This window comes from Pleurodeles waltl, chromosome 4_1 (assembly GCF_031143425.1).
Source record: "Pleurodeles waltl isolate 20211129_DDA chromosome 4_1, aPleWal1.hap1.20221129, whole genome shotgun sequence".
Taxonomy (NCBI): Eukaryota; Metazoa; Chordata; class Amphibia; order Caudata; family Salamandridae; genus Pleurodeles; species Pleurodeles waltl.
In genome coordinates this window covers 84835509-84862368 of record NC_090442.1, presented here as the reverse complement: position 1 = coordinate 84862368, position 26860 = coordinate 84835509, and the positions used below count along the sequence as shown (strand labels likewise).

Below are 26860 nucleotides of genomic sequence, written 5' to 3'. Positions count from 1 at the left end.
TTGTTACAGACAAACTAAGAAAACAAAAAAATTAATACAATATAAATACAGGATATGAATAATGACATCATCACAATACAGGAACAATTGTAAAATGTACTAACTTAACACTACTCGCTATTATAACGTAAGATAATACAAACCTAACTGGAAAACACAGTGAAATTATTATTTCATTTTTACACCTCTATAGGATAACATTTTGCTAATTTATGAACATCTCAAATATCATCATTCTACTACCTCACTGTATTCCCTTTTACTTCCACAACCTTACAGGGTGATGACCAAACTGAATCACCCTTCCTCTCCATTCTTCCCTTCTTGTACCTGACTCAGTCATTCACCACAAATGTGCACAACTTGCATCTTGAACACAATGCATGCCTCAATTATACTTTTTTCTGATATTTACATAGCCTTTCTTTCACCTTTTCCATATCACACCTCACAGGCAAGTTATTCTTCAACCACCCCAGAAACATTCTAGAATGAGGCTCACTATCTTTCAGTAAATGGAAAGGTGTAACACCAGTTGCTGAGTGTAATTCTATAATTTCACAACATCCTTTTGAACTCTCTCTTCCAAAATAACTTATCACTAGCAATCAATTGCATGCTGTTAGACACAATTCAACTCAATCTCTCCACCAAAGCCATTTTCTCTTGGATGATACAGCACAATTTGATAGTGAATCACACACTTTTTAAGTAGAGATTCTTCCATACATCTGGATACAAGTTGTGGACCATTATCAGTAACTGTCTCCTTTGGTCACCCCTCACATACAAACACGTTTGTTAAGACACTCCTCAACACTCTTGGTATTGGCATGATTCATAAACTTCAACTTAGGCCTTTCAGAGAAATAGCCCATTAACACTAAGACATACATTCCGGAATATCCTCTGACATAGAATGGTCCACTTGTGTCTAAACCCAAATTCTTCTATGGGCCACTAAGAAATTCCACAGATGTTATAGGCATTTCTTGTGACTTATGTAACTTGTCACTCTACACGCTAGACAATTCGCAACAAACCTTTTAATTATGCTTTCAATACCAGGCCATCAAAACTGACTCTTTGCTTTTCTGTTCATACTAGACATTCCACTATGCCCCTCATGTAGTAGACTAACCAACCATTCTCTCCAGTTTGTGGGAACAACCAATCTACAACTACGATAAAACTTTTCATCAATCCACATCAAGATATTCCAAACCACATTGTAATCAACCAATAATGAAGCCTCAGATGGTTCCCTTGGCTATCCCTCCACCAGACATCTTTTGATCATCATCATAACTTCATCCAAATCCTCCTCTTTGTTCCACTAACAACTTCATTGCAGTACTCTGATACAGCAACTATGAAAGTCTCCTCATCCTTTCCACACCCATCAGGAACACAGCTCTACCCCATTGCAAAGTGGAAGTCAAGGAAAACAATTAGCATTGATGTTGATGCCCTGGAAAAATACTTAGTATCAAAATTAAATTCCTGGAGATAGTAAAGCTATTTCACCAACCTCGGTGTAGTCGTTCCTTTAGTTGAAAACAATTTGATTAGTGGCTTATGATCCATCCTTAGTTCAAACAAACTGCCCCAAATTAAAATTAAAAAATAACTGATCACTCACCAGCATGCTAAGCCCTCCTATTCAATCACACTCTATGTACTGTCAGCTCCCTTATGATTTGCGGGAAGCAAGCACAGCTACTCTTTCCTTACTATTCCACTCCCTCATCAGACCAGCTCCCAAACCGTACAGGATAGCATATGTCACAAATATAGACTGGTCATTCACATCAAAGAGTTTCAGATTTATAGCATCCACAATACTGTTTTAAATCTGAGTGAATGTGGTCTCACACTCCGAAGTCAACAATTTTACATTCTTTTTCAAGAAGTCCTGTATCTCCCTAGTCAAGCCCGAAGATGTTCAATGAACTTGGCAGAATACTTAGCCATCTCCAGGAGCAACCTCAACTGTTATTTATTCTCAGGAGATGGAACATCCAATGTAGCTTTTACAAATGTAAGTTTAGGACTTACACCACCCCCTAGGATAGTGTGACCGAGATATTTGTTCCACCGGAAACTTACACTTGCTCAAATTTACTGTCAAACTAGCCTCACTCAATATTCTCAACACCCTCTCCAGTTTGGCATTGTGAACGTTGGCATCTTTTCCCCAGAGGAGGATGTCATCTTGGAAGAATTTTGTGTTAGACTTATTCACAAATATCTTCTGCATGACCCTTTAGAAGACTGCAGAAATAGAGGCCAGTCCAAATGCTATTCACATAAATCTGTAACAACCTTCATATGTATAAAAGATATTAAGTCCCTCATTATGACCCTGGCGGTGAGTGATAAAGTGGCAGTAATACCGCCAACAGTCCAGCGGTAATTACCACCAAATTATGACCATGTCGGTGAGAACTCCCATAGACAGCCAATGTACCACACCATCCTCCACGGCGGAAACACCATGCACGCCTGTGGTCGCCATCAACAGCCAGACGGGAGACAAAGTACTGCCCACCATATTAAGACCCTACAATCTGCCACATTTTCCGGGGCGGTACCAATACCATCAAAGGCCTGGCGGAAACACATCACAGAAGAGAAAAGACTCACCATCGGAGACACAGGGAAGAACAATGCCACAATGGAACCAGAACGAGAGTGACACGCACAACACACACCAGACACACGCACCATACACACGTCAAGCTGCACACAAAAAACAATTTGCAGCCGATACACAGCAGAATAATGCAAGGACAACAGGAATGCACCTAGGTAAATGTGTTAATATCAACAGCTAATAAATAAACCAATTGTCTGTGAAACAGATATGTACATGTTGGAAAATGGACTATTGGTAAGGGCTGGTAAGTACCTACACTTAGCAATAGGCCACTAACCTCCACTTAGGTCTCAATTAATTAAACCCAGCTCAACCCTTGGTAGCTTGGCAACGAGCAACAAGGCTTAACTTACCAGACCTATGTGTAAAGCATTTAAAAATCACAAAACAGTAAATACGTAAAACACAAAATACAATAAAAATCCAACCCCAATTAATAAAAATAGATTATATTACTATCTTTAAAATTACACCAAAACAACTAAAGTCGGATATGGGGAACCGGAGATATGAATTTTTAAAGAATTAATGCTTTTTTGCGCTTAGAAACGAATAGCGCCAATCTGGTCATCTGGTCGCACCTCGACCGGGCAAAGTCAAAATTTGAGATGTAGTCGTTTTTTTGAAGATTTCCTTCAGCGGGACCAAGTCGCCAGTCCAATCCGACCTCCTGGAACCCTTCCTCGGATACGCATCACGGTAGCCCTCGGTGAAGATGTTTACCTTCTTACTTAGTCGTTTTTTCAATATGAAAATCCTTCGAACGGGGCAAACCTGAATCTTGATTCGATGTCCCTGGAGCCCTCTTCAGATACATTGCCTGGGAGGTCCCGGTCAACTTCCTAAGTTCGGACGTAGTCACTTTTTCTGAAATTTTCTTCACCGGGACGAACCTGCAAGTCAGGCCAGGTCACAGTTGAGGCAAGCCAGCTAGAGTTGCCGTGGCGGGTCGGTCTCTTTATGGAGCTTTTTTCCAAAAGATTTCCAAACTTTTCCAAACATTTGTATCTTCTTCCAGATGTTACTTTAAGGTTCTTTTGAGGTTCACAACTCACCCCAAGGTTGCAGAAGCTCTGAGATGCTCCTTGAGGGTGAGGACTACAACTCTCAGAATGCGCCTGGCACAAACTCCTTTTTGGCCACTAGACAGTGGTTAGGTGGTCAGTTTTTTCAGGAGTTGGTGCAGGGGACTCTGGCTAGCAAGTTTTCACCTGTAGCAAACATGGAGTCCCTCCTTGAACCAGTTGAAGCCAGGCAAAGTCCTTCTTGTGGTGAAGCCCAAGTGTGCAGCTGGTGCAGTCCTCCAGAGTGCAGTGTCTATGTGCAGGTCAGGGGTCCAGGAGGGCAGTCCTTCTTCTTCTATAGTTCTTCCTTGTTGGACTCTGGTAGGGCTCTGAGGTGTGGGTACAGGTCTGCCAGTTTTATCCTTGCTCCTGGGTGAAAAACAGGGGGGTCCTGGTTCTCCAATCAAGTGCAGGGCCCTACCCCCTGTGATGACCACTTCCTGGGAAGTGTGGCAAAAATCAATCCCAGGGAGCAACATTCTTCCAAAATCTATATGGGCTGTAAGTGATTTTTGGAGGTTACATCTGGCTGTGCTAAGGTATGCTGAATAGGAGAAACCAGCTTCCAAAACACGTTTGTAAGTGAACAAAGCGTTGTTTATTTTCTTGCTTCAGTCACAGCATAAATTAAAATGTCCAAATAATCACCCCAGCACTGCGCCGCAGATCGCTCGACCTCTCCTCCACCAACTGCCGTCTTCTCGGCGTCCTCGGTCCCTCGCGCCCCCACACGAGCGTCCGGAACACCGAGAAAACGGCCCGTGCAAGCGGCTCTGCCACGCGTGTAGTTTCGTTTCACACACGCGGCAGACACTACATTTAGTTTTCCCTTTTTTCTTTAAACAAAACCAAACAAGACCAACCCTCCCATGAAAATAAACAATAAACCAATACCCCCAAAAACTTGGAAAACAACCAAAAACAATACATCAGTTAATAATACCTATTTCACTAGATACTTCTAAATGTAAGTAATGATACATCTTACGCTTTACATTTCAAAACATCACATTTTGCATTTCTTGAGAGAAATTAAAACTTGAGCAAACCTGGAAAACTTCGCTTAACGGTACCTCATCGGTAATTTGTGGACTCTACAACTTTTCCTAACAGGCACCAGTTCGAAGCAAGCGTCCCTTTCCTTAGGATTTAATGGTTCAACCCCACCAGGTTTATGTACAATCACGGACTCCTTCACCCTTCCATTCAGCTCACACGGGTCACTAAGCGACAAAGGAACATCTCTTGGCAAAACTTTTACCACTTTTCCCACATTCCACCAATTACGCCCACCAACCCGAACAGCATTACCACACACTTTGTCAACTCTCAAAGGTTCAGAAAACTTTGAGTCACCTTTCTTGACAAAACTAGGTAGTTTGATCCGCACCCAATCTCCAACCACAAACCGTAACTCTTTTACACTCCTTTTCTTGTCATAGTAAGTTTTTTGTTTCTCTTGAGCTTTCCTCATACCCAAACGAACCTTGACGTCAATGTGTTCTTTACACATAGAATGTTTGAAAATTTTTGACAACCAAGCTGGTCTAAATAACATGGCAGGCTTCCTCCCTCTCAGCGCTTCAAACGGAGACACCCCCGTGCTAGTGTGAGGCGTTGTTCTGTAGAACCAGAACATACTCTTTACAGCTGCATCAACCACACACCCATTGGCTAAAGCCCACTGGACACATTCAACAACCACTCTATTAAAGCGTTCAACCAAACCATTTGTTTGTGGTTGGTAAAGAGAACTTTTCAAATGTTTGACCGCACAATCACTCAGAAAACCTTCAACTTCATTTGAAACAAATTGGACCCCATTATCAGACACAAGCTCCTTGGGAAACCCTTCTTCCAAAAATATATCTCTCAGAAATGACACAACAGATGTAGAATCAGCATGACTTACAAACTTCACATGCGGCCACTTAGAAAAGTAGTCAACTGCAACATACGCGTAACGCAATTTAGAAGGAAGTGAGTTGAACGGCCCTAACAAATCAATACCAATTTTTTCCCAGGGACCTGACGGACATTCAATAGGCTTAAGTGGAGGCGTTGATGTTTTGAGGGTCTTATCACTATTGGAGCAGACGTGACAAACCTTGACTAATGTTTCAATGTTTCTGTCCATTTGCGGCCACCAATAGTATTCTCTCACTCTTTTCTTTGTAAGAGTAGAACCCAAATGACCTTCATGTGCTTTTTCCAGAATCATATATCTCATAGTTTCCGGAGGTACAATTTTATCATTTCTCAGTAACACGCCATCTTCAATTGACAGCTCATCAGATACCTTAAAAAATGGTTGAAAACTAAAATCCAAATTTTTCTCATGTGGCCACCCTTCCTCGACATACTTCATGACTTTAGTGAGAACAGTATCATTTGTCGATGCTTCCTTCCAGCACTTTTCGGAAAATGACCCAGTACGTTCCAATTCGATGGCTGCAATGAAACAATTTTCATCCTGAATATCCTCTTTCCCACCAGCATCTTCCGTGATGGGATATCTAGAGAGATAATCTGCTCTCACATTCCTTCCTCCAGAAATGTGCACAACCGAAAAATCAAATTGTAACAACCTGGCTGCAAATCTTGCAATTCTTGGTGTGCTACTCCTGACGTTAATACCATTCAAAATAGAAACTAAGGGTTTATGGTCTGTCTGGAGTAAAAAATGTCTTCCCCACAGGTAAGGTTTAAACTTCTCTATACCCCACCAACATGCTAATAATTCTTTTTCTATTACAGAATAGTGTAATTCATTTGGTCTGAGCACTCTTGACGCAAATCCAATAGTATGCTCCAGTTTTCCACTGATCTGTGTCAAAACAGCTCTAACCCTGAACTTGCTGACATCCACAGTCAAACAACACTCCAAATTATGATCATATGATTGTAACACACCAACAGCACCCAATTTTTGTTTGATATCATCAGCACATTCAGCATTCCACACAAACTCTGTTTTTGTTTTGAGCAGATTCGAAATAGGTCTGTTTATAGTGGCAAAATGTTCAATAAACCTAGAATAGAACTCACAAAGTCCCAAAAAAGATTTTACACCAATTTTGTCCTGAGGTGCAGGTGCTTTCACAATTGCTTCTACCAGACCAGGTCTGGGATAAACACCTTCTGGAGTCAAGGCGTGCCCCAAATACTCGACAGACGTTTGGAGAAACTTAAATTTTTCTCTTTTTAACACAATTCCAGCACAATTGAACCTTGTCAGTACTTGCATCAAAATCTCATCATGTTCACGTCGATCAGCCGCATGGATCAGCACATCATCCTGAAACACACACACCTTCATAATATCCTTCAGCAGCGTAGACATTATCCTCTGAAACACTGAAGCCGCCGATGCCAGACCAAACGGCATGCAACAATATTGGTACGTCCCCCACGGGGAAACAAAGGCGGTGAAGTGACGAGAATCTGGTGTCAATTCTACCTGGTGATAAGCAGCAGCAAGGTCAAGTTTTGTAAAGAGTTTAGCTCCAGAAATGCAAGAGAGCATTTCACTGATCTTTGGCAGAGGATGGGAGTCCACCCAGATCTCTCTGTTAAGAGCCCTCAAGTCAACACATACTCTTAGTTCACCATTTTTTTTTCTTTGCGACAACTAAAGGTGACAACCATAACGAAGAATCAACGGGTTCAATGATTCCTTTCATTCGTAAACTCTCCAACTCTTTTTCTAATTCATCCCTGACACTAAATGGTACACCTCTCAATTTATGCTTAATTGGAACAGCATTGTCTTTTACTTTTATTTTGTGTGTAAATCCTCTAATTCTACCTAAATCACCAGAAAAAACTTTAGGAAACTGATTAAGCAGATTTTCTATATCGGCGGAATCTCTTATAACAGTTACCTGATCACCAGTACCTGGACGCAAAACCATGCCAAACAACCCTTGATGGAACCACCCCAAACCTTTTACAGCTACATAGACCTTCCCAAAAATGTGTCGTCCTTTGAAAATCAAAACATCTTCAAAGTACCCCAATAAATCAATCCTCCTACCTTCGTACGACACTGGTGACCTGTCTGGTGGAAACAATTTTCGTGTTCCCCAATTTTGTTCAAATACCTCCTGAGTTATCATAGTGATTCTGGCACCAGACTCAGCTAACAACTTTAAATGTTTGTCACCAACCTGTATTAAAATGTAAGGATCAATGCAGTGATCAGGATTTCCACTTTTTATGTCATGGTCACCCACAGCCAAAATCATTTCTTGCATTTCATTCATCACTTCACACATTTTGTCATCACCATCACCAGTGACAACATTGACCTTAGTATTGTCACTTTTGCTACTTTGACACACTTTAGCAAAATGTCCTATTTTGCCACATAATCTGCACTGAACATTTTTTGCTTGACAGATCTTCCCTCCTTTTAGATGTGATGGATAACCACACCTAAAGCATATGTTAGTTTGTTTGAAGAAACTATTGTGTTTGGCCACCTCTCCTTTGGTGGAAGACGGAATGTTCATCTTGCGTCTGTCGTCAGATCTCTGGACTGCATTAATTTGTTCAACTTGTGCCCGTTCTAATTCCTTGGCTGATTTGATCACCGTTTCAATGCTTTTCGCAATTCTGATCGAATCCGATAAAGACGGATCCCCCAAGGACAGCAACTTTTGTTTGATAGACTTATCCGAACTGTGACAAATGAATTGGTCACGGATTAACTGATCAGTAAATGTTTCGAACCGACAATCTGAAGCAAGTTTCCTCAATGCAGATATATAGGTATTGACGTCTTCTCAATTTTTCTGTTCCCTTTTGAAAAACTTATGTCTCGCTATGACTAAACTGGGTGGTGTATCAAATCTGGTAACAAGTTTCTTAAGATCTTCTTCAAATTCATCCAGTTCTTCGCCTTCTTCTAGCTGAAGATCAGGTAAGTGTTTAAACACAGATCTTCCCTCGAACCCTAAGGAATGCAGCAACAAGCATTTTTTCCTTTCAGGTCTGAATCTTGACGCACCAATAGCCCCTAAATACGTTTCAAAAGCATCATACAACTGTTTCCATGGTATAACCGGCTCTCCAGGTGTCTCTAAAAATGGCGGTGGAGGGTTAACAGATTGCATGACAGCTGGATGGACGTTAAGACAGTGTAAAACAATATAGTAAAGTCTTTACTAACTTACTAGCTCCACCGTAAGTTGTGAATTGAAAAAAAAAAACATATAGAGTTCTTGGTTAAAAATTACCGTTTAAAGATGGCTGCCACGTTTCCTTAGGGATGTAGACTTCCTGTAGATGCACCCCTTTGACTAGAGAGTTATGGGAGACACAGCAGGAAGTTCCTGTTAAGCTTTGATCACAAGGATTAAAGTCTAGAAGAACACCAAGCACACGCGAGTTACTGATATTCTGGGGTGATTCAGTCCACAGCTCGTCGCCACATAAGGTATGCTGAATAGGAGAAACCAGCTTCCAAAACACGTTTGTAAGTGAACAAAGCGTCGTTTATTTTCTTGCTTCAGTCACAGCATAAATTAAAATGTCCAAATAATCACCCCAGCACCGCGCCGCAGATCGCTCGACCTCTCCTCCACCAACTGCCGTCTTCTCGGCGTCTTCGGTCCCTCGCGCCCCCACACGCGCGTCCGGAACACCGAGAAAACGGCTCGTGCATGTAGTTTTGTTTCACACGCGCGGCAGACACCACCCACTGGTGTGGCAAAAAATCTTAACACACCCTTCTCCTGCCCTCTTCTAATCTAATCAGGTGGGCACCCAATTGTTTGGTTTTGCAGGTTCTGAGGGAGGTGCTGGGTTTCTCCAAATGTTCTTCCCTGCCTTTGAAGACCAGTTTGGCAGTCCTCCCCCCTTCCTGCCTCTCCATCTGGTGAGAGAAGATCTCCTCCCTCAGGCACATCTCTTTGTGTTGAGCCAGGCCACTTCACGCCTCATCAAGGCAGCCTGGCCAGGCTGCCAGAGGCTGGCCAATCAGAGCAAAGCAGCAAAAACACTTCAGGGCTGAAGTTGGCAACTTTTTAGGTACAGTTTAAAACTCTTTACCTGGAAAAGTTATATTAAATCCAACAACTGGAAGTTGTGAGGTGTATTATAACACTTAATTTGGTACCAAACTTGAGGTATATTTTACTTAAGGGGACTTTTAAAATTAAAATAAAGTCTCCCCATTCTAGCCTACGGAGGCTATTCACCTCAATGAGGGAAAACAAATGTGGCTGTTTTACCTCCCCAGAGCTTATACAACTATTTCTATAAGGTCCCTGCTTATAGTTACATGGCACCCAGTGCTAGGGGCACATAGGGCACACCTTAGGGGTGACTTATATGTAAAAATAAGGTAGTTTAAGACTTTGGAACGACTTCTTATTCCAAAGTCGAATTTGCATGTAAGTGTAATGTAAAAGCAGCCAGCAAGGCAGGCCTGCCTTTAAAATGACTCTGGGCACCTCAGCAGTGCACCTATAGGGTGCCACCACCTATGCTGGGGTCCCTAAACCCACATGACCTACCATATACTAGGGACTTATAGGTAGGTTGACTTAGCCAATTATAATTAGCCTAATTTGCTTACTCATTTTATACAGAGCACAGGCCTTGGGACTGATTAGCAGTACCCAGGGCACCATCAGAGTCAGGAAAACACCAACAAAAAGTGAAAAATGGGGGCAAAAAGTCAGGGGGGCCTCTGCAGTCAGCCCTGTTTTCCCATAGTACACATGTACACAAAGGGACACTGTCCAGTCCAATGTTCAAAGGGCCCACACGGCCACAACGCACAATCCAAGGCCCAACTCAAATCCTGACTTCATCCGGGTAGAACTCTACAGGGGCATCAATTTGCAAGTGGGCAGACACCTCTGGGGGATGCTGGGGGGCCCCTCAGCCAAAGTCGGGAACAAGCCCACTGGTTCTGGAGGGGGCTCCATGTCCATTTCTCACTGCTGGGGAGTGCAAGGCCACAATCTCTGGAGTGGGTGACTCTCTCACTGGTTCTGGAGGGGGCTCCATGCCCAGTTCACTGTCCTAGGGAGTGCAAGGCCACAGTCTCTGGAGTGGGTGACTCTCCCACTGGTTCTGGAGGGGGCTCCATGCCTGGTTCAGTGTCCTGGGGAGTACAAGGACACAGTCTCTCAGGTGGGTGACTCTCCCACTGGTTCTGGAGGGGGGCTCCATGCCCAGTTCACTGCCCTGGGGAGTGCAAGGCCACAGTCTCTCAGGTGGGTGACCTTCCCACTGGTTCTGGAGGGGGCTTCATGCCCAGTTCACTGTTCTGGTAGTGCAAGCCCACAGTCTCTGGAGTGGGTGACTCTTCCACTGGTTCTGGAGGGGGCTTCATGCCCAGTTCACTGTCCTGTGGAGTGCAAGGCCACAGTCTCTCAGGTGGGTGACCTTCCCACTGGTTCTGGAGGGGGCTCTATCCCATTTCTCTCTGCTGGGGAGTGCAAGTCCACAGTCTCTGGAGTGAGTGACTCTCCCACTGGTTCTGGAGGGGGCCCCTCATACAGAAGCCCCTGGAGAGTGCCCTACATGGCTTCCGCTGGTGGTGATGGCTGCAGTGTGGTGGCAGATGGAGGTGCATACAGAGCAGCCTCTGCAGGTGGTGATGGCTACAGTGTGGTGGCAGATATGGGTGCCTCCTGGGCAGCTTTTGCAGGTGGTGATGGCTGCACTTCCTCAGCTGGTGGTGGGAGCCCCGTGACCGCTGGTGGTGGTGGTGTCACCCTGACAGCCTCCACTGAAGTAGAGGGCTTCGTCTTCTCCATGACATGGGGAATGGAATCCTTACCATTCCTGGCAGGGGTTGATGGCTTCTTCTCCTTCATGGCAGGTTGTACATGTTCCGTAGCCTTCCGGGCAGGAGTCGACGACTTCTTCCCCTTCAAAGCAGGAGGTGCAGGCTCCTTCACCTTCTTGGCTGGAGGTACAGGCTCGTTCCCCATCTTGACTGGAGATGCAGGCTTGTTCCCCTTCTTGCTTGGAGGTGTAGAATCCTTGCCCTTCATGGCTTGTGGAGTGGGATCCCTCACTGACTTCCCACCACGACTAGGTGGTGCTACCACTGGGCGCGTGGACTGTTTGGCTGAGGTGCTGGGCAGGACGGGGGGAGGGGGTGGAAGAGGTCAAGTTGGGCAAGGAAAAGCTTCTTAGGGATGGTAGGGTGGGAGGAGGGAGGAGTGATGGGAGTGGAGGTTGAGGGAGTGGTTGTAGGAGGTGTATGTCTTCTGGAGTTGGGTGCAGGTGCATGGGCAGTATGCTGATGTGAGGTGGGTGGCTATTGGGTGTGTGAATGCTTCCATTTGTGTCCTTTAGGAGGGGGACAGACAGGGTGGGAGAGGGCACAGGGACACGTGCATGGATGTTGTGGAGGTGTCTGCTGGTGAGGTGTGTGTGCTGCTTGTTGTGGTGATGCTGGTGGTGGATGTCGGTGCAGTGCATGCAGGTGTGAGTGTGGACGTGACTGGGAGGGAGGTGGAGGAAGGGGAGACAGTGGAGGCAGTGCATATTGTGTATGCAACTGTCTTGTGTTTGTGTGAGTGCTTGTGGAATGAAGTGTGGAGCACAGAGATCAGGCTTAAGCACTATGCATTGCACTGCCAGTGATATGGCTAGATGCTAAGGCAGATGAGGGCCACCCACTGCCAAATGCACTCCTCCTGGTACCCACAAAGCCCTGCCTAAAATGGAACGCTAACAAGCTAGGTTACCTGCATTTGCTATACACCCATTACCCTAGAGTTGAACCTTGCTGCAATGTCTAGCCTGGCCTTAGGGGCACCCACTAACTCACATCCACCTCCTGGATCCCACCCCACCTGCCAAATTTTGGAATGATACCCACTGTACTCACCCCCTTGTGGCTGCTGTGATTCCCTCAAAAGCCCATTCAGCTCAGAGTAGGCCACTGCCAGTATGTGGGCCATCAGGGGGGTCAGGTTCCGACAGGCACCCCTTTCTCATTGGAAGGGCCATCCCCAGCTGGGCCTCCACGGTCTTCTCTGCTCAGCGTCTCAGGTCCTCCCACCGCTTCCGACAGTGGGTGCACCGTATGCCATAGACCCACAGGTTATGCACGTCCTTGGTGATGGCAAAGAATAATCCCTTATTTTGATGGGCACTGACCTACAGAGGAAATACAGGCAGGAGAACACCATTAAACAAACAGTCCAGCCTGTCACACAAATGGCCTACCATAATCATTTACATAACCATTGGCACACACATCGCCCAGTGCACACCATGTACACCACCATTCCCCTCACCCCTGATGAAACAATGCTTGTACACACATCTCCATGCATCCTTCCCACATGCATCGTGCCCAATGAGTACTCACATGTTGAACTGGAGGCCCATACAGAAGTCCGTACTGGGATGGGAGACCTTCCACCAGTCTCTCCAAATCCTCCAAATTGAAGACAGGGACCCTTTCCCCAGTCACATAGGCCATGGTGGGTTCCAAACACAGGTCACAGCAACACATGCAGTGTAGGTGTTCTCATGTTGAATGTCAAGAAACAAGTGAGGAATCAGATAGGAAATGGCGGTCACGTCCGCACCGGTATACATCGTCACCGCCAGCGCAGATCCCCATTGGCCACTGTACCTCCTAGAGACCCATATTAACCAATGAGGAATTGCACAACGGTGCAAAACCACCTTCCGCCACGACACCCAATGTCTGCGAAATTATCTCACTTCACCTGTCCCTACATACAGGTCAGGCGGTCACCATTTCACGGGGAGACAACGGTCATATCAACATTAACTGTGTCACAGATTACATTGGCACATACCTTGCCATTAACACTGTCCCATTATATAAGTCCACCAAGTACACTCCAATTGTGACAGCCTACTCACTCTTGTATCCCTTAGATACCTACTGCTGCAGATGAATAGGAGGTGGAGACATACCCCCGCGTGTAGACCCCCTGTGGACTTGGCTACACTGGAGGACAGGCACATTATCCTCACCTATAGACTGGACAGGGCCACAGTCACAGAGCTGTGTGCCCAATTGGAGCCAGACCTGATCTCATTGATCTGTCATCCAACTGGGATCCCCCTCTTGTGCAAGTGCTATCTGTGCTCCATTTCTTGGCAACTGGCTCTTTCCAAGTGACAGTGGGCTTGGCAGCAGGAATGTCATAGCCAATGTTCTCAATCGTGCTGGCAAGAGTCTTGTCTGCCCTGGTAAAACACACGTGCAGCTAGATTTCTTTCCCCCAGGTGGAAGATTTGGCCACTGTGCAGGCCGTATTCTCTGCAATGGGCCATATCCCCATATTGCGTTTGTCCCTCCACCAGAATGAACAGGTTTTCATGAATCGTAAGAGTTTCCACTCACTGAAGCCCATATTTATACTTTTTTAGCGCCACATTTGCTAATAGGTGAGCCTTGGTCCCCACCCACTGTATGTTAGTGTATTCCTTCAGGTGTTACCCTCATACGATTGTGTGAGGCTAAATGTGGTCCCTCAATACTTGCAGGTGACTCTGGCTACCCAACCCTATCATGGCTGCTGACCCCTGTGAGGAATGCCAGGACAGGGGCTGAGGGACATTATGAGGCACATTGGCAAACCAGACGGATCATCGACAGGACCTTCAGCCTCCCGAAGGCCAGGTTCAGGTGCCTCCATCTAACAGGTGGATCCTTGTGCTACTCACCTGTAAAGGTCTGCCCGATAGTAGTGGCATGCTGCATGTTGCACAACCTGTCCCTCAGACGCCATGTACCTTTTCTGCAGAAGGAGGAGATTGGAGATGCCCCTGTGGTAGCAGTAGACCCTGAGGACAGTGAGGATGAAGAGGCTGAGGATGAGGACAACAGAACATTGGTGATCCGTCAGTACTTCCAATGACACACAGGTGAGACAGAGCAACTTCACATTCCTATGAAAATTGGTGTATTCTGTGTGGCTGTAGCATGATGGCATTAACTTCCTTTGCATCTCAACTTACTGTTACCTATGGCTTGTTATTTTACAGATGTTGGTGATATAACAATTGTGTACTGATGTGCTGACTACAGCCAGCTACAGGTCCTTATTTCTATGCTCTCACAGTGTACAGTTCATTTGCACTAGATGTGACTGTTTCTATAAATGCACATTTGCAATCCATAAAACACTAGTAGTCAAGTTGTGATCAAGGATGTTAAATGTAGTGCTAAGAAATTGAGGGGAAAGTGCAATGGAATGGGGTGATGATGGAGGAAAGTCCAGGGTATTGTTCCAGTCTGCTTGTAGGACAGGTGCAGTGTCCAAGTGGCCATAGGAAGGGGAGTGATGGCAGTTCAAAGTGGACAAGGTGACAGTGTGGGACACAAGGGGGACAATCGGGAGAGTCTCATTTCTGGGCAGTGATCTTTGCAAGTGTCTCTGGCTTCTGTCTGGGTCGCAAGTAACATTTGCAGGGTGGTTCACCTTCTGCAGGGGAGGGGTGCTGGTGGACCTTTGGGTCCAGTGGCGGGGCCTCCTGCCAACTAGCTGCAGCTGAAGTGGAGGGCTGGTCAATGGACTGGCTAGTGGTAGGGGCCTGCTGCTGTGTTGTTGCCTCCCTCATGATGTTAGACATGTCTACCAGAACCCCTGCTATGGAGATCAGGGTGGTGTTAATGGTCTGCAAGTCCTCCCTGATACCCTAATACTGTCCCTCCTACATCCGCCTGTTCTCCTGCACGTTGTCAAGGATCTGGCCCATTGTGTCCTGGGAATGTTGGTAGGCTCCCAGGATCTCAGAGAGTACCTCCTGAAGAGTCGGCACCCTGGTCCTGTCCTCTTCCTGGTGCACAGCCCAGTTGGCCTGTGTCTGTGTCCCCTGAACGGTGTGCCCACTGCCACTGACCCTAGGTCCATGACTGTCTTGGGTATGAAGTGTGGACTGGGGTCCCTGTACAGATGGGTACACTGCTGATTGACGTGTCCTAGGGACAGATGTGAGGGTATGCTGGGTGGGTGCTGTGGTATTGGATAGTAATGGGGGAAGCTCTGTGGTGGACTGTGAGTAGACTTGGCTGTCCAGTGGTCCCTGATGGGCCAGGTAGGTCATCCAGATCCTGAAGTCCAGAGTTACTGTCATCACTGGGGGCATCTTCAGTTGGGGGACTGGATAGTCGTGGCACCTCCTCTCTGCTGACATTGGCTGGGGTAACTTTGGGGATGTAAGTGATGTATTATGCTTCATGTGTGTGACATATTGTACATCCCTGGCCTCCCCTCTGTGGTTGCTGTTGCCCTGCCACCTTTTGCTTGTGTATGGTGTGATTGTTAGTTTCCTTATGCTGTACATGCTTTTGTGATGGGTGTCCATACAGGGCTGGGAGGGCTGTCCATGCATTGGTATAGCATGCAGGGCTTGGCATTGTGGTTAGTCATATGTGTAGGTGCATTATGTGGGATGTGGTGGAGTGATGGGAGCGAGGGTGAGGGTGTGAGATGGCATGCAGGTATGGGGGGTTGATAAGTGGTAAATATTGACTCACCAGTGTCCAGTCCTCCAGCTACTCCCTCAGGATGCAGTAATGCCAAGACTTGCTCCTCCCATGCTGTGGGGGAGGAGGTGGAGGTCCACCGCTGGCCCTCTGTATGGCGAGCTGGTGCCTTGCTGCTATAGAACGTACCTTCCCCGTAGGTTGTTCCACCTCTTCCTGATGTCATCCCTTGTTCTTGGATGTTGTATCATGGTGTTCACGCTGTCCACGATTCTCCGCCATAGCTCCAACTTCCTTGCAATAGATATTTGCTGTACCTGTGCTCCAAACAGTTGTGGCTCTACCCTGACAATTTTCTCCAACATGACCCTTAAATCCTCATCAGTTAAACAGGGGTGCCTTTGTAGAGATATGGGTGTTGGTGAGAGTGTGTTGAGTAATGTGTTTGGGTGTGTGAAGTGGGGTGCATGAGGGATGTATGGGTGTAAGTGGTTTGTCTGTCCAGTTGTCGCAGTGGTCCTGGTGTCAGTCCGGTGACAATGATTTATATTCATAAAAGGTTGTGGGTAATGTGGGTGGGTGTTTTATAGTGGTGTGGGTGTGGTGTGTGTATGAGTGTCAGGTGTATGTCTTTAGTATTGGCCAATGTGGTGTTGTTTTGTATGTGGGTGTCTATTCTGAGCGTGGAGGTATGTACCGCCAATGGTTTACCACAGTTGAATGTCCGCGTGGTGATTTGTGGGTCATAATTTCATGGGCGTTGTTTTGTTGGCGTAATGGTATGGGTGTTCGGACTGCCATTTTTTCACTAAACTTTGGGCTGGCGGATTTGTGTATGTTGCTGTATTCTATTGGTTTGGTGTGTGTATGTCATAATATGGCAAATGGATATTCGCCACTGCGGCGGTATGTTGGCGGCCGTCACCGCAGTGGTAAGCGGGATTTACAGCCAATGTCATAATGAGGACTTAAATGTTTCAATGACTAATCTAACTTAACCTGGTGATAAGCATGAGACAGATTTCGAGCGGAGAACAATTTGGCTTAACCATTGGCGGATAACATTATATTTATGCTAGAAAGTAGATACTCATCTACCCAGATCAATTTATTTAGGTCACACAGATCAATGCACATCCGAATTTTACCATCCACCTTCCTTGCCAAGCGCACAGTAGCTTTCATGGCAATAGGTACATTTCAAACCTTATGTACAACTGGTTTTGCACTGTCCTTCAGAATTATTTTGTGACAAAAACACTTTAAACATCTCAATTCTGCTGAGAAAAGATTCTGGGACATTTTTTCCCATTCCTGACCATATTTGCAATTTAATTAAGTGAATAATACTCATTCAGAATGACTAGGGTGCAAAATTATATAACAACATTTAATCCACCCAACCCAATAGATATTTCACAAACCTAATTACATACACTTTAGTATGCATCTTCTGCTCCTTGAAAGCAATATCAGACTCAAAATATCCTAAAAATTGAAGTTTCTTTTCACAATAACCTACTTGATTAATGTTGGCCCATTCCAATCCAATACTTCTCAATTGCCTAAATGTTTTCTTAACAATTACAGTATATGGAGAACTCAAAGCTGCCCAAACGTCCACATTCTTTTCCAATACACTTAAATCACACTTCAACAGTCTATATGCTGCCACTACCAAATATACCCCCAATTCAACCACAACCAATATCTCATTATCCTCACCTCTTGCCTCCTTACAACCACTCACAACATTCACTCTGTTAAGATTGTGAATTTGTTCCTTGCACACACCAGAAAAATGTCCCTTGTCTTTACATTTATAACATCGGACATTAATCGCTGGGCAGATGGCGGAGAACGGCATATGTTTTTCACTGCTACAACGATAACACTTGTCTGCCTTCTTTTCTTTCATTCTGCCTTCCTTCACAGCAGGATTTGAATTGTTGAAATGTTTCCACTTGTTCACATCCAATTTATTACATTTTTGTACCATATTAACTACATTAGAAGATGTAGCTTTGTTTTTTGTCATGTTGGTTTGACTCAATGTGATCAGTGTGTTTTCCATTCTTTTAACAATTAAAATCTTTCTACAGTGTTGATTCCTTAACACTGAGAAGCTTTTCTTGAATTTTGGTCTATTAATCTGCTAGTAACTTACAATTTAATTGTGCAGATTCCAAGGTTTGTAACACCGTAACATATTGTTCTGCTGACAAGAAAAAAATCTGTGATGTTCAACTACAATGTTCACCTTTGCTTTGTAGCTATCCTCCAGGGCTCTCATTACTTGTAAAAGTCCATCCTCCTCCTCAATGTCCATATCATCTTCCTCAGCTTGCACATCTCACGGAGGTATAGGGAATTGCTGGAGGACCTTCCGACCCCCGACACCTAAACTGTGTTTTGAGATTGCTAGTTTACATTTGGGAAAACATTTGTCACCACCAATAGGTGCTAAAGAAGTTTCAAGCTCATCCCACTAGTCTTCCCACAACATGGAGGGATCACTAGGAGTAGGAAGAAACAGTGAAGTGATAGAATCTAAACTAGCTGAATTACTAATTCAAAAGGATAAAATGATTACAGATAAATAGTTATGTAGTTCAAAGGTAGCACAAGTACCAGTTGTTGTGGATTACTGCAGATAGTTAAAATAGAAGAGAAGTCAAGATGAACTTACACTTCTGCTCTGTCTGACAGTGTGCTCCCTCACAACAATGACTTAGAGTGAAGAACTGTCCTTGCTAATACACGCCACGGTGCCTAAATTCCCATCTTCCTGCATCAGCGTCCACCATATGCACTCGTCAAACTAGTTTGTGGATGCATCTGACACAGTAGTCAGACATACTTACTAGCGCATCTGACCATCACTGTACATCATCAATGCTCCAGGTGCTTGAGATCCGTCCCGCACGTGCTGTACACGTGTTGCACTCGTCAGTAGGTATAACACTACAGACACTCGATATTCAACATTTAGGGGGTCATTCTGACCAACGACCGCGGGAGCACCGCCAACAGGCTGGCGGTGCTTCATGGGCATTCTGACCGCGGCGGTACAGCCGCGGTCAGAAACGGAAAACCGGCGGTGTCCCGCCGGTTTCCCGCTGCCCTAGGGAATCCTCCATGGCGGCGCTGCAGGCAGCGCCGCCATGGGGATTCCGACCCCCTTACCGCCAGCCTGGTTCTGGCGGTTTTGACTGCCAGAACCTGGCTGGCGGTAACGGGTGTCGTGGGGCCCCCTAACAGGGCCCCACCAAGATCTTCAGTGTCTGCCAAGCAGACACTGAAAATCGCGACGGGTGCAACTGCACCCGTCGCCCCCCTTCCACTCCGCCGGCTCCATTCGGAGCCGGCATCCTCATGAAAGGGGGTTTCCCGCTGGGCTGGCGGGCAGCCTTCTGGCGGTCGCCCGCCAGCCCAGCGGGAAACTCAATTACCACGGCAGTCTTTTGACCGCGCAGCAGTATTCTGACGGCGGTAGGCCGCCCGCCAAAGTCAGAATGACCCCCTTAGTCTTGTTCCCCCCTTCTAAGACATTCACCCTACGGGAGAGTGTACCCTTTTGACACATGCACGCAGGGAGAACGCAAGTGCTGTCCACCGGTATACAAAAATTTCACCTGCAGACCCCTGGCTCACCACTTCCTCATCCAACCACAGCCACTGCACAACATGTATTGGTTTGGTTCAATTCACTTCAGCAGAGAGCATGCGTGCAATGCTCAGCACAAGCCTGACCAACCTCCTTAATTTATCACAAAGTAACTGCCTCGCAATGTGATGATCCAGATGCCAATCTGTCACCCCTGATGTCGCCAACTCCACAGACAGTATGGTGAGAGGAAACTCTCAGCATAGAAACATCAGCTTTCACTGCCACCACAGTGACAACCTCAACAGATGGCTCCCAAAACATTGGACACTGGAGGAGCCCATTCTCTTTGCAACTAATAAGCCCTTCGCTTCCACCTCCAGGATAATCAAAGTAAGTTTATTAGGTAACAAGGTATACACCAACTGTTCCCTTCAACAACAACTACTAACTGCCAACCATAGAATTCCATTCAACCATTCCTTCAATTACACACATAAGGTTTTACTTAAGAGTTCTAAAAACAACATAGACTCCATGAACACATTCCTGAAAGAAATGCACTCTGGATACTGCAGATATTTCAAAAGTAAAAAAAACTCATACCTGCATCAACAAAAGAAACATTGTACTTCCACCTGCTTACAAGATCACTGTCCCATGCCACAGCCTTCCTATCTGCCATTACCATGCTGAGAATCATGTCTAGGGGTTTGAATGTTTCTCATGAAGGTCTTTGCGGATGCCCAAAGATACCTGGCATTTTGTAAAGACTCTTGAAGTGTATGAAGTTCAACATTAGTGGTGTCCTATGAGCCTTGATCAAGAGATGTCAGATTATCTTCTGGTGGGTCTAGGTTCTCCCATATTTGGGGCTACTAGAAACTAATCAGAAAAGTGCCCTAAATCCCTAAAGACAAAATAATTGTTCATCTGTGATCATTGGTTACCATTTATTTGGCTACAAAATTAAACTGCTACTGGCCACTTTCAAGCTACTGGCCTTAATTTCCAACCGATATAATACACAAGCTGAAATTTGATGTTCTCTGTACCATGGAAAAATCCTTTTAAAGCATGGAGCCATGCTACTTGGAGATGTTTTCTTCCTTTTATGTACTGATCATGAACATCCAATATAAGGCTCTAAGAAATGACCAACCAATGTTCAAGTCACAAAAACGTGGACAACTGTTCATTAAGTATACAGGGCTGGAGACTTTGGTATGTTCTTGAGACCTCAGGCAATGTACCCTGAACTTTAGAAACTATTTACAAATGACTGTTCAAACCTTTTGCTCCTTATTGAAAGAAAAACTTCAGTGGGGGTTTCTACCAGACTATAGACTGGGTGGACTGTCCCCTAGTGCAAGTGAGATGAAAATGGTGCTGATGTTGGGACACTAAAACATATTTACAAAAGATGAAAAATGGATACAGGGATTTTTTTTTAATGAATACAAGATGATTATGTTTAGGGGGAATGTTTGTTTTTGTCAAAATGAAAAGATTGCATTTTTATAAGGAAATATGTGAATTTTCATAAACTGAAAAGATGATGATGTCACTAATGTTGCTTGCAACACTAATATGTGAGATTACTGTAATGGGTCTATTGTAGAAGCTTGCAACTGCTCCCTAGGCCTCATGCACTGCAAGATTCTTTTGATTGTGTTATATGATTGAGAATCTGCTTATAAGGTGCAGGAAATGAAGCAAATTGTATAAATGTAGTTAGACGCTAAACTAAATCATAGACCAATGGACACTGAGGGGGTTATTACAACTTTGGAGGAGGTGTTAATCTGTCCCAAATGTGACGGATATACCACCAGCTGTATTACGAGTTCCATAGGATATAATGGACTCGTAATACGGCTGGTGGTATATCCGCCACTTTACCGTCACTTTTGGGACGGATTAACACCTCCTCCAAAGTTGTAATAACCCCCTGAATTTTATAAACTCCATCTCTCGTACCTTGTGCAGAAAATCACACCATTTTAACTCCAATTTCTGAAACTTGTAATGGGACCATGAATCTGAACCACTTACAGGAAGGGCAGGATTGCTTGGTACTGCTTGGAAGTGCTGGAAAATTTCTCAAGTGCCCCTCGACAATGTATGGCTTTTTTTGGTGGTATGTGTATCTTTCCTATGGTATACCTAGTGTTTTGGGGTCGCATCTTGGAAGGTATTCAGTAGTTTTTACTGCTTATCTCTCAATTTTCATAAAGAAGAATTTGTTACTGATATTACACATTTATCTCCTGGAAGCTCTTCCTGCATCTCTTGTATGCTACTTTGGCTGGGCCTGGTCTCCCAGAGCTCCTTTTTCCCAGGTCTGGTTTCAACTACTACTAAGCCTGTTCTCCCTGCCACCATCAGCAGGAATACTCTTGCTAGAGATGGGTTAGTGCTTTATTTGCTCTCCTTATCCTTTGCTTTTCCTAACTGTGGAGGATTGTTGTGTCGAGGCATGGGATTAGATTGAAGAACATCATCCACCACTGCCCATTATCATTCACTATTAACTGTTGCTCTTTGTTGACTTAACATCAAACTAAGATCTTGGATGTGGACTTCCCATAAACAGATTGATAGAGAACAGTCTACAGCCCTGCCCTCAAGTACAACTATGCGACTATATCACAGAATGCCAAGATCAATACTTGCCATTTGTACTTGCTGAATGCCTTTAAGTTTGATTCAATACACATCTGGATCTCAGAAATGCACTTTCTAAGTGTTTGATTGTGAAAACAGTTCAGGAACCAGTGATCATAGACAAGCAATTATTTGTTTTCCAACTAGGACTAATGAATCCATATAAAAAAAATGCACAATTCAATTACCTAGTCCAAACACTCAACATAGTTTTGAAGTGACAGAATATCATGCCTTGTCTTACATACTACTTTATGCCATGTTAATGTGGAATTGCATTGTACAACCTTGCTAACATAGCATTATATCATGCAAGCTTATGTTATTGTCTAGCACTTGTGTATTATTATTTTTCAACTGGGCCTTGTAGCAATTTAAAGTTGTGTGAAGTTGTTTTGCCAGCAAAAGGTTTCCGTAGTGGAGCATCCTTCTAGGGCTCCTGTGCTATTTAGGATGTGAGAGTTTTAGAAAGTGGGTTTCTGGTTGGCAGAGATATACACCATGTCCAAACAGGAACCCCAATCCTAATCAAGGTGTCAGAGACACACCATCAATAAATCTGTGCTCAACCTCTGGTAACTTGGCACAGAGCATGCAAGCTTAACTTAAGAGGCAATGTGTAAAATATTTGCGCAACACTTCAAACAGTAACACAGTGAAAACACCACAAAAAGACTTTTATGAACACAACAAGACCAAAACAGCAAAAATCCAATCAGTAGAATTGAAGATATGATTTTTTAAATAATAAACATAGTTGTAGTGCTTACAAGCTCAAAGTGACAGACAGGGCTATTTGATCACACTAGACTGTGTTAAATCTGAAAAGTGAAGCCACCCGCGATGGAGCGTGGATCGGATACAGGGACTAGCCTTGGTCTTCTGAAACAGTACCTTGGTTCCAAGAAGCGTCTATAGAAACAAGATGTAAGGAGCAAGGGAGGTGATGCATCAGTGTAAATCCAGAAGATATAGGTGATGCATAGACTCTGAGCCATGCAAAGTCAGAGATGCATCAGGAATGGAGGAGATGCATCACACAGTTGGCAATATGCTGCTCCTGATCCTCGCAGCAGTGGCAAAGTGCTGGCGGTGACTGCGATGCAAAGTCCTCAATCCTCACAGCAGTGGTGATGCATTGGCGTCTCTTCTGTTCACACAACGGTGTTGATGCTCAGGTTCTGGCAGTTGCAGCACTGTATACCCACTTTCAAGGGTGCAGGACGGGCTTGGCACCACTTGGTAGGGCAAGGCATGCAGCAAGCAAAGTCCAGGTGCTGTTAATGATGAGCAGAAAGCCTTTTGTGTCCCTGTGACTTCAGTAGAACAGGAGGCAAGCCAGCAAGGCCTTGGAGTCACTCTAGGTTCAAGTGAGATGAGTCCAATCCTTCCTCAGAGATCAACAAGGTAGCACACCAGATGGGCAGTTCTTCTAGAGCATCAGTCCAGAGTGGCAGCACAGCTGTCCTTCTTCCTGACAGAGTTCTTCACAGGTCCAGTAGTGTACTGATTAGGTAGGGTCAGAAGTCAAGTACCTATACCCAGTTGTGCTTTTGAAATAGGGTTGACTTTGAGAAAACCACAAGCATGTAGGTTTACCAGCATCCACAACCCCTCTTGCCCCCAGACATAGTTGGAAATTTACTGCAGCTAACACCCAGATTTGCTTGGGATGTAAAAGAGCTTTCTCAATGGGGAAAATGTTTTCTTCGCCTGGAACAAATATGAAAAATATCTCTCCATTTGCACAGGAGTCTCAATCATGCTGCATGTGTGAATTGGTATGCCACAGTAAGAATGTGAACCCATGAGGATAGTCACATGACATTTTCAGAGGTACGCCTGAAACCTTTCACCCCTGACATCTTACTATGCCTACTTCTGAGAATGCTGGTGATATTCTTAGTCTTCAGATGTTTTTGATCATGAGGCCATTCGTAATCAAGTGAATGTCTGCAGAATTACCTGTTGCTGGATACCAAATGAAGCAGAACAATACACTAAATATGTTTTCCCTTTCTAGGGACAGAAAGTCAATGATGCAAGATGGAAATGAAGAATCACACCAGAATAGCAGAGTTTGTACTCATGGGTATCACAAGTGAGCCAGATTTGCAAATCCTTCTGTTTGTGCTGTTCCTGTTCATATATTCCCTGACATTGATATGGAACACAGGGATCATCGTGGCTGTCAGGATCTCCCCCAGCCTGCATACACCCATGTACTTCTTCATCAGTAGCTTATCCTTCCTAGATGTATGGTACTCCTCAACAATCACCCCCAAGATGTTAGTGGATTTTTTGGCAGATAAAAAGATAATCTCTTTTCTTGGTTGTGCCTTCCAGGTCTATTTCTTTTGTGCACTTGGCAGCACTGAGAACTTCCTCTTTGCTGTCATGGCCCTTGACCGCTATGTTGCCATCTGCAGTCCACTGCTATACCCATCTATAATGAGTCACCAGTCTTGTGTTTCTCTTGTCACTGGTGCATATGTTGCTGGTTTTGTACATTCACTCATCGAGACCGGTTGCACCTTTCACCTGTCCTTCTGTGCCTCCAATGCCCTTCAACACTTTGTCTGTGACTTTCCAGCATTGTTTGAACTCTCATGCACAGACACACGAGTCAACATACTGATGCTCTTCATCTTTGCCTCTCTTGTCACCATGTCCTCTCTCCTGGTCATCTTTATTTCATATGGGTACATCATTGCCACAATCCTAAATATCAGGTCTGTCTCTGGGAGAATTAAGGCCTTCTCAACTTGTGCATCCCACCTCACAGCTGTGACACTCTTCTATGGGACAGTGTTTTTTGTATATCTGTGGCCAAGCACGTCCATGGAACAGAAGAGTGTAGCTACAGTATTTTACACAGTGGTGATCCCCATGCTGAACCCTCTCATATATAGCCTCAGGAACAAGGACATTAAATCCGCTTTCAGAAATATTGTGTATCAGAAAATATTACTTCACTGTTAGCAATCATAATCTACATTTATAAAATGCTAAGCACCTGGATGTGCAACTACACACTACCATTACTACAGAAAATTGCCCTCAGAAAAGATGCATTTTTAGTACTATCTACAGAGTGAGAAATTGCTCAAGTTAAAGGCCAAGTTAGGGCATGCCCTCTATCTGACTTTCAACCTACTACTGAAAAGAACACTTTCTTATCAATTGTCATATCTTCAATGTCAACTGACGGACGGGGCCACGGTTTTAAGTAACAGCCTATTCACAAATGGAAGCTGATGGGGACTTTCTTCTGCAAGTTAGTAATCTCCTTTACTGCATGGTTTCAGAAAACCTGCTGCTTGGTAAGATTATTTTACAGGGTCCTGCTAATAAACTGTTCCCACATCATTCTAGGCTGGCTTCAGTTATCATTCAAGATATTGGGGGCCAGCTTTATGGAAAAGTGGCGCAACGCGGTGTTGCACAAAAATTGGCTGCCCGTGTTGCTTCACCTCAGAAACGCAGGGATGTGCCATATTTAAGTGAATACGGTACACCCCAGTGTTGTCCCCTGCGCTGGGGCTACATTTAGCTGCCAGCACCAACACAGGCATCCTTGCACCATCATGCAAGGCTGTCTGCATTGAGGTGTGTTATTGTTTATGTCCAGGAAGGTGTCCCTTCCTGCAGATAAACAATCATTAATGGCGCTTTGGCACTTCTGTGTGTGCTGCACAATTCAGCACACACAGAAGTGCCAAAGCGTCATTTTCAAATGATTGTTTATGTGCAGGAAGGGACACCTTCCTGCACATAAACAATAATTACTGGCATTTTGCTCTTTCTATGCGTGTTGCAGAATGCAACACCCATTGAAAAAGCAAAAAACGAGGAGGAATAAAAGTACTCCTCCTTGCTGAGCCCTGCTAACTCCATCCCTGGGGTGGTGTTAGATTTTGACGCTGCCTCAGGGTTACGAAATCTCATAAATCTGAGGCAGCGTCAATATGCAATGGGTGTTGCTGTGGCACGCCCACAGCAACATCCATTGTGCGCCCCTTCCATGTACAGTGCTGCGAGCGAAGGGGATTAACTTCACCTTGTAAATACGCGCAGTGCTTAGCGCCACAGGAGCATCATGAAAAGTGATGCTCCTGTGGGGCTCGGGGCAAATAAATACGCGCCTTAATTCTACCCTTTCCTCCAAGAGATGGTGGGACCTTCCTTGTGGTTAGAAATCATCATTCACGTTAGAAATTATATGTTTCACATGGTTGTTCTTGGATACACGTCCAGGTTAACCCAAAGGGACTTACAGTCCTCTTCACCCCAATTTCCGTTATTCTACCCTATGTTATCTATACCAAGCCTTTCGTTTGACCAAACCATATAGATTGCGGTTTGGAGACATTTGAATCTAGTGATAAATAAAATGCCCTCAGTGTGTCACTTAC

At 44.8% G+C, this 26860-nt stretch overlaps 1 protein-coding gene across 1 annotated transcript; it reads left to right on the top strand.

The window, feature by feature from the left end:
• Positions 1-24491: 24491 nt before the first annotated feature.
• On the top strand, positions 24492-25427 carry LOC138287008 (olfactory receptor 5AP2-like). Its single transcript, XM_069227371.1, has one exon. The coding sequence runs from the start codon at positions 24492-24494 to the stop codon at positions 25425-25427; it is 936 nt and encodes a 311-aa protein (XP_069083472.1).
• The last annotated feature ends 1433 nt before the right edge of the window (positions 25428-26860 follow it).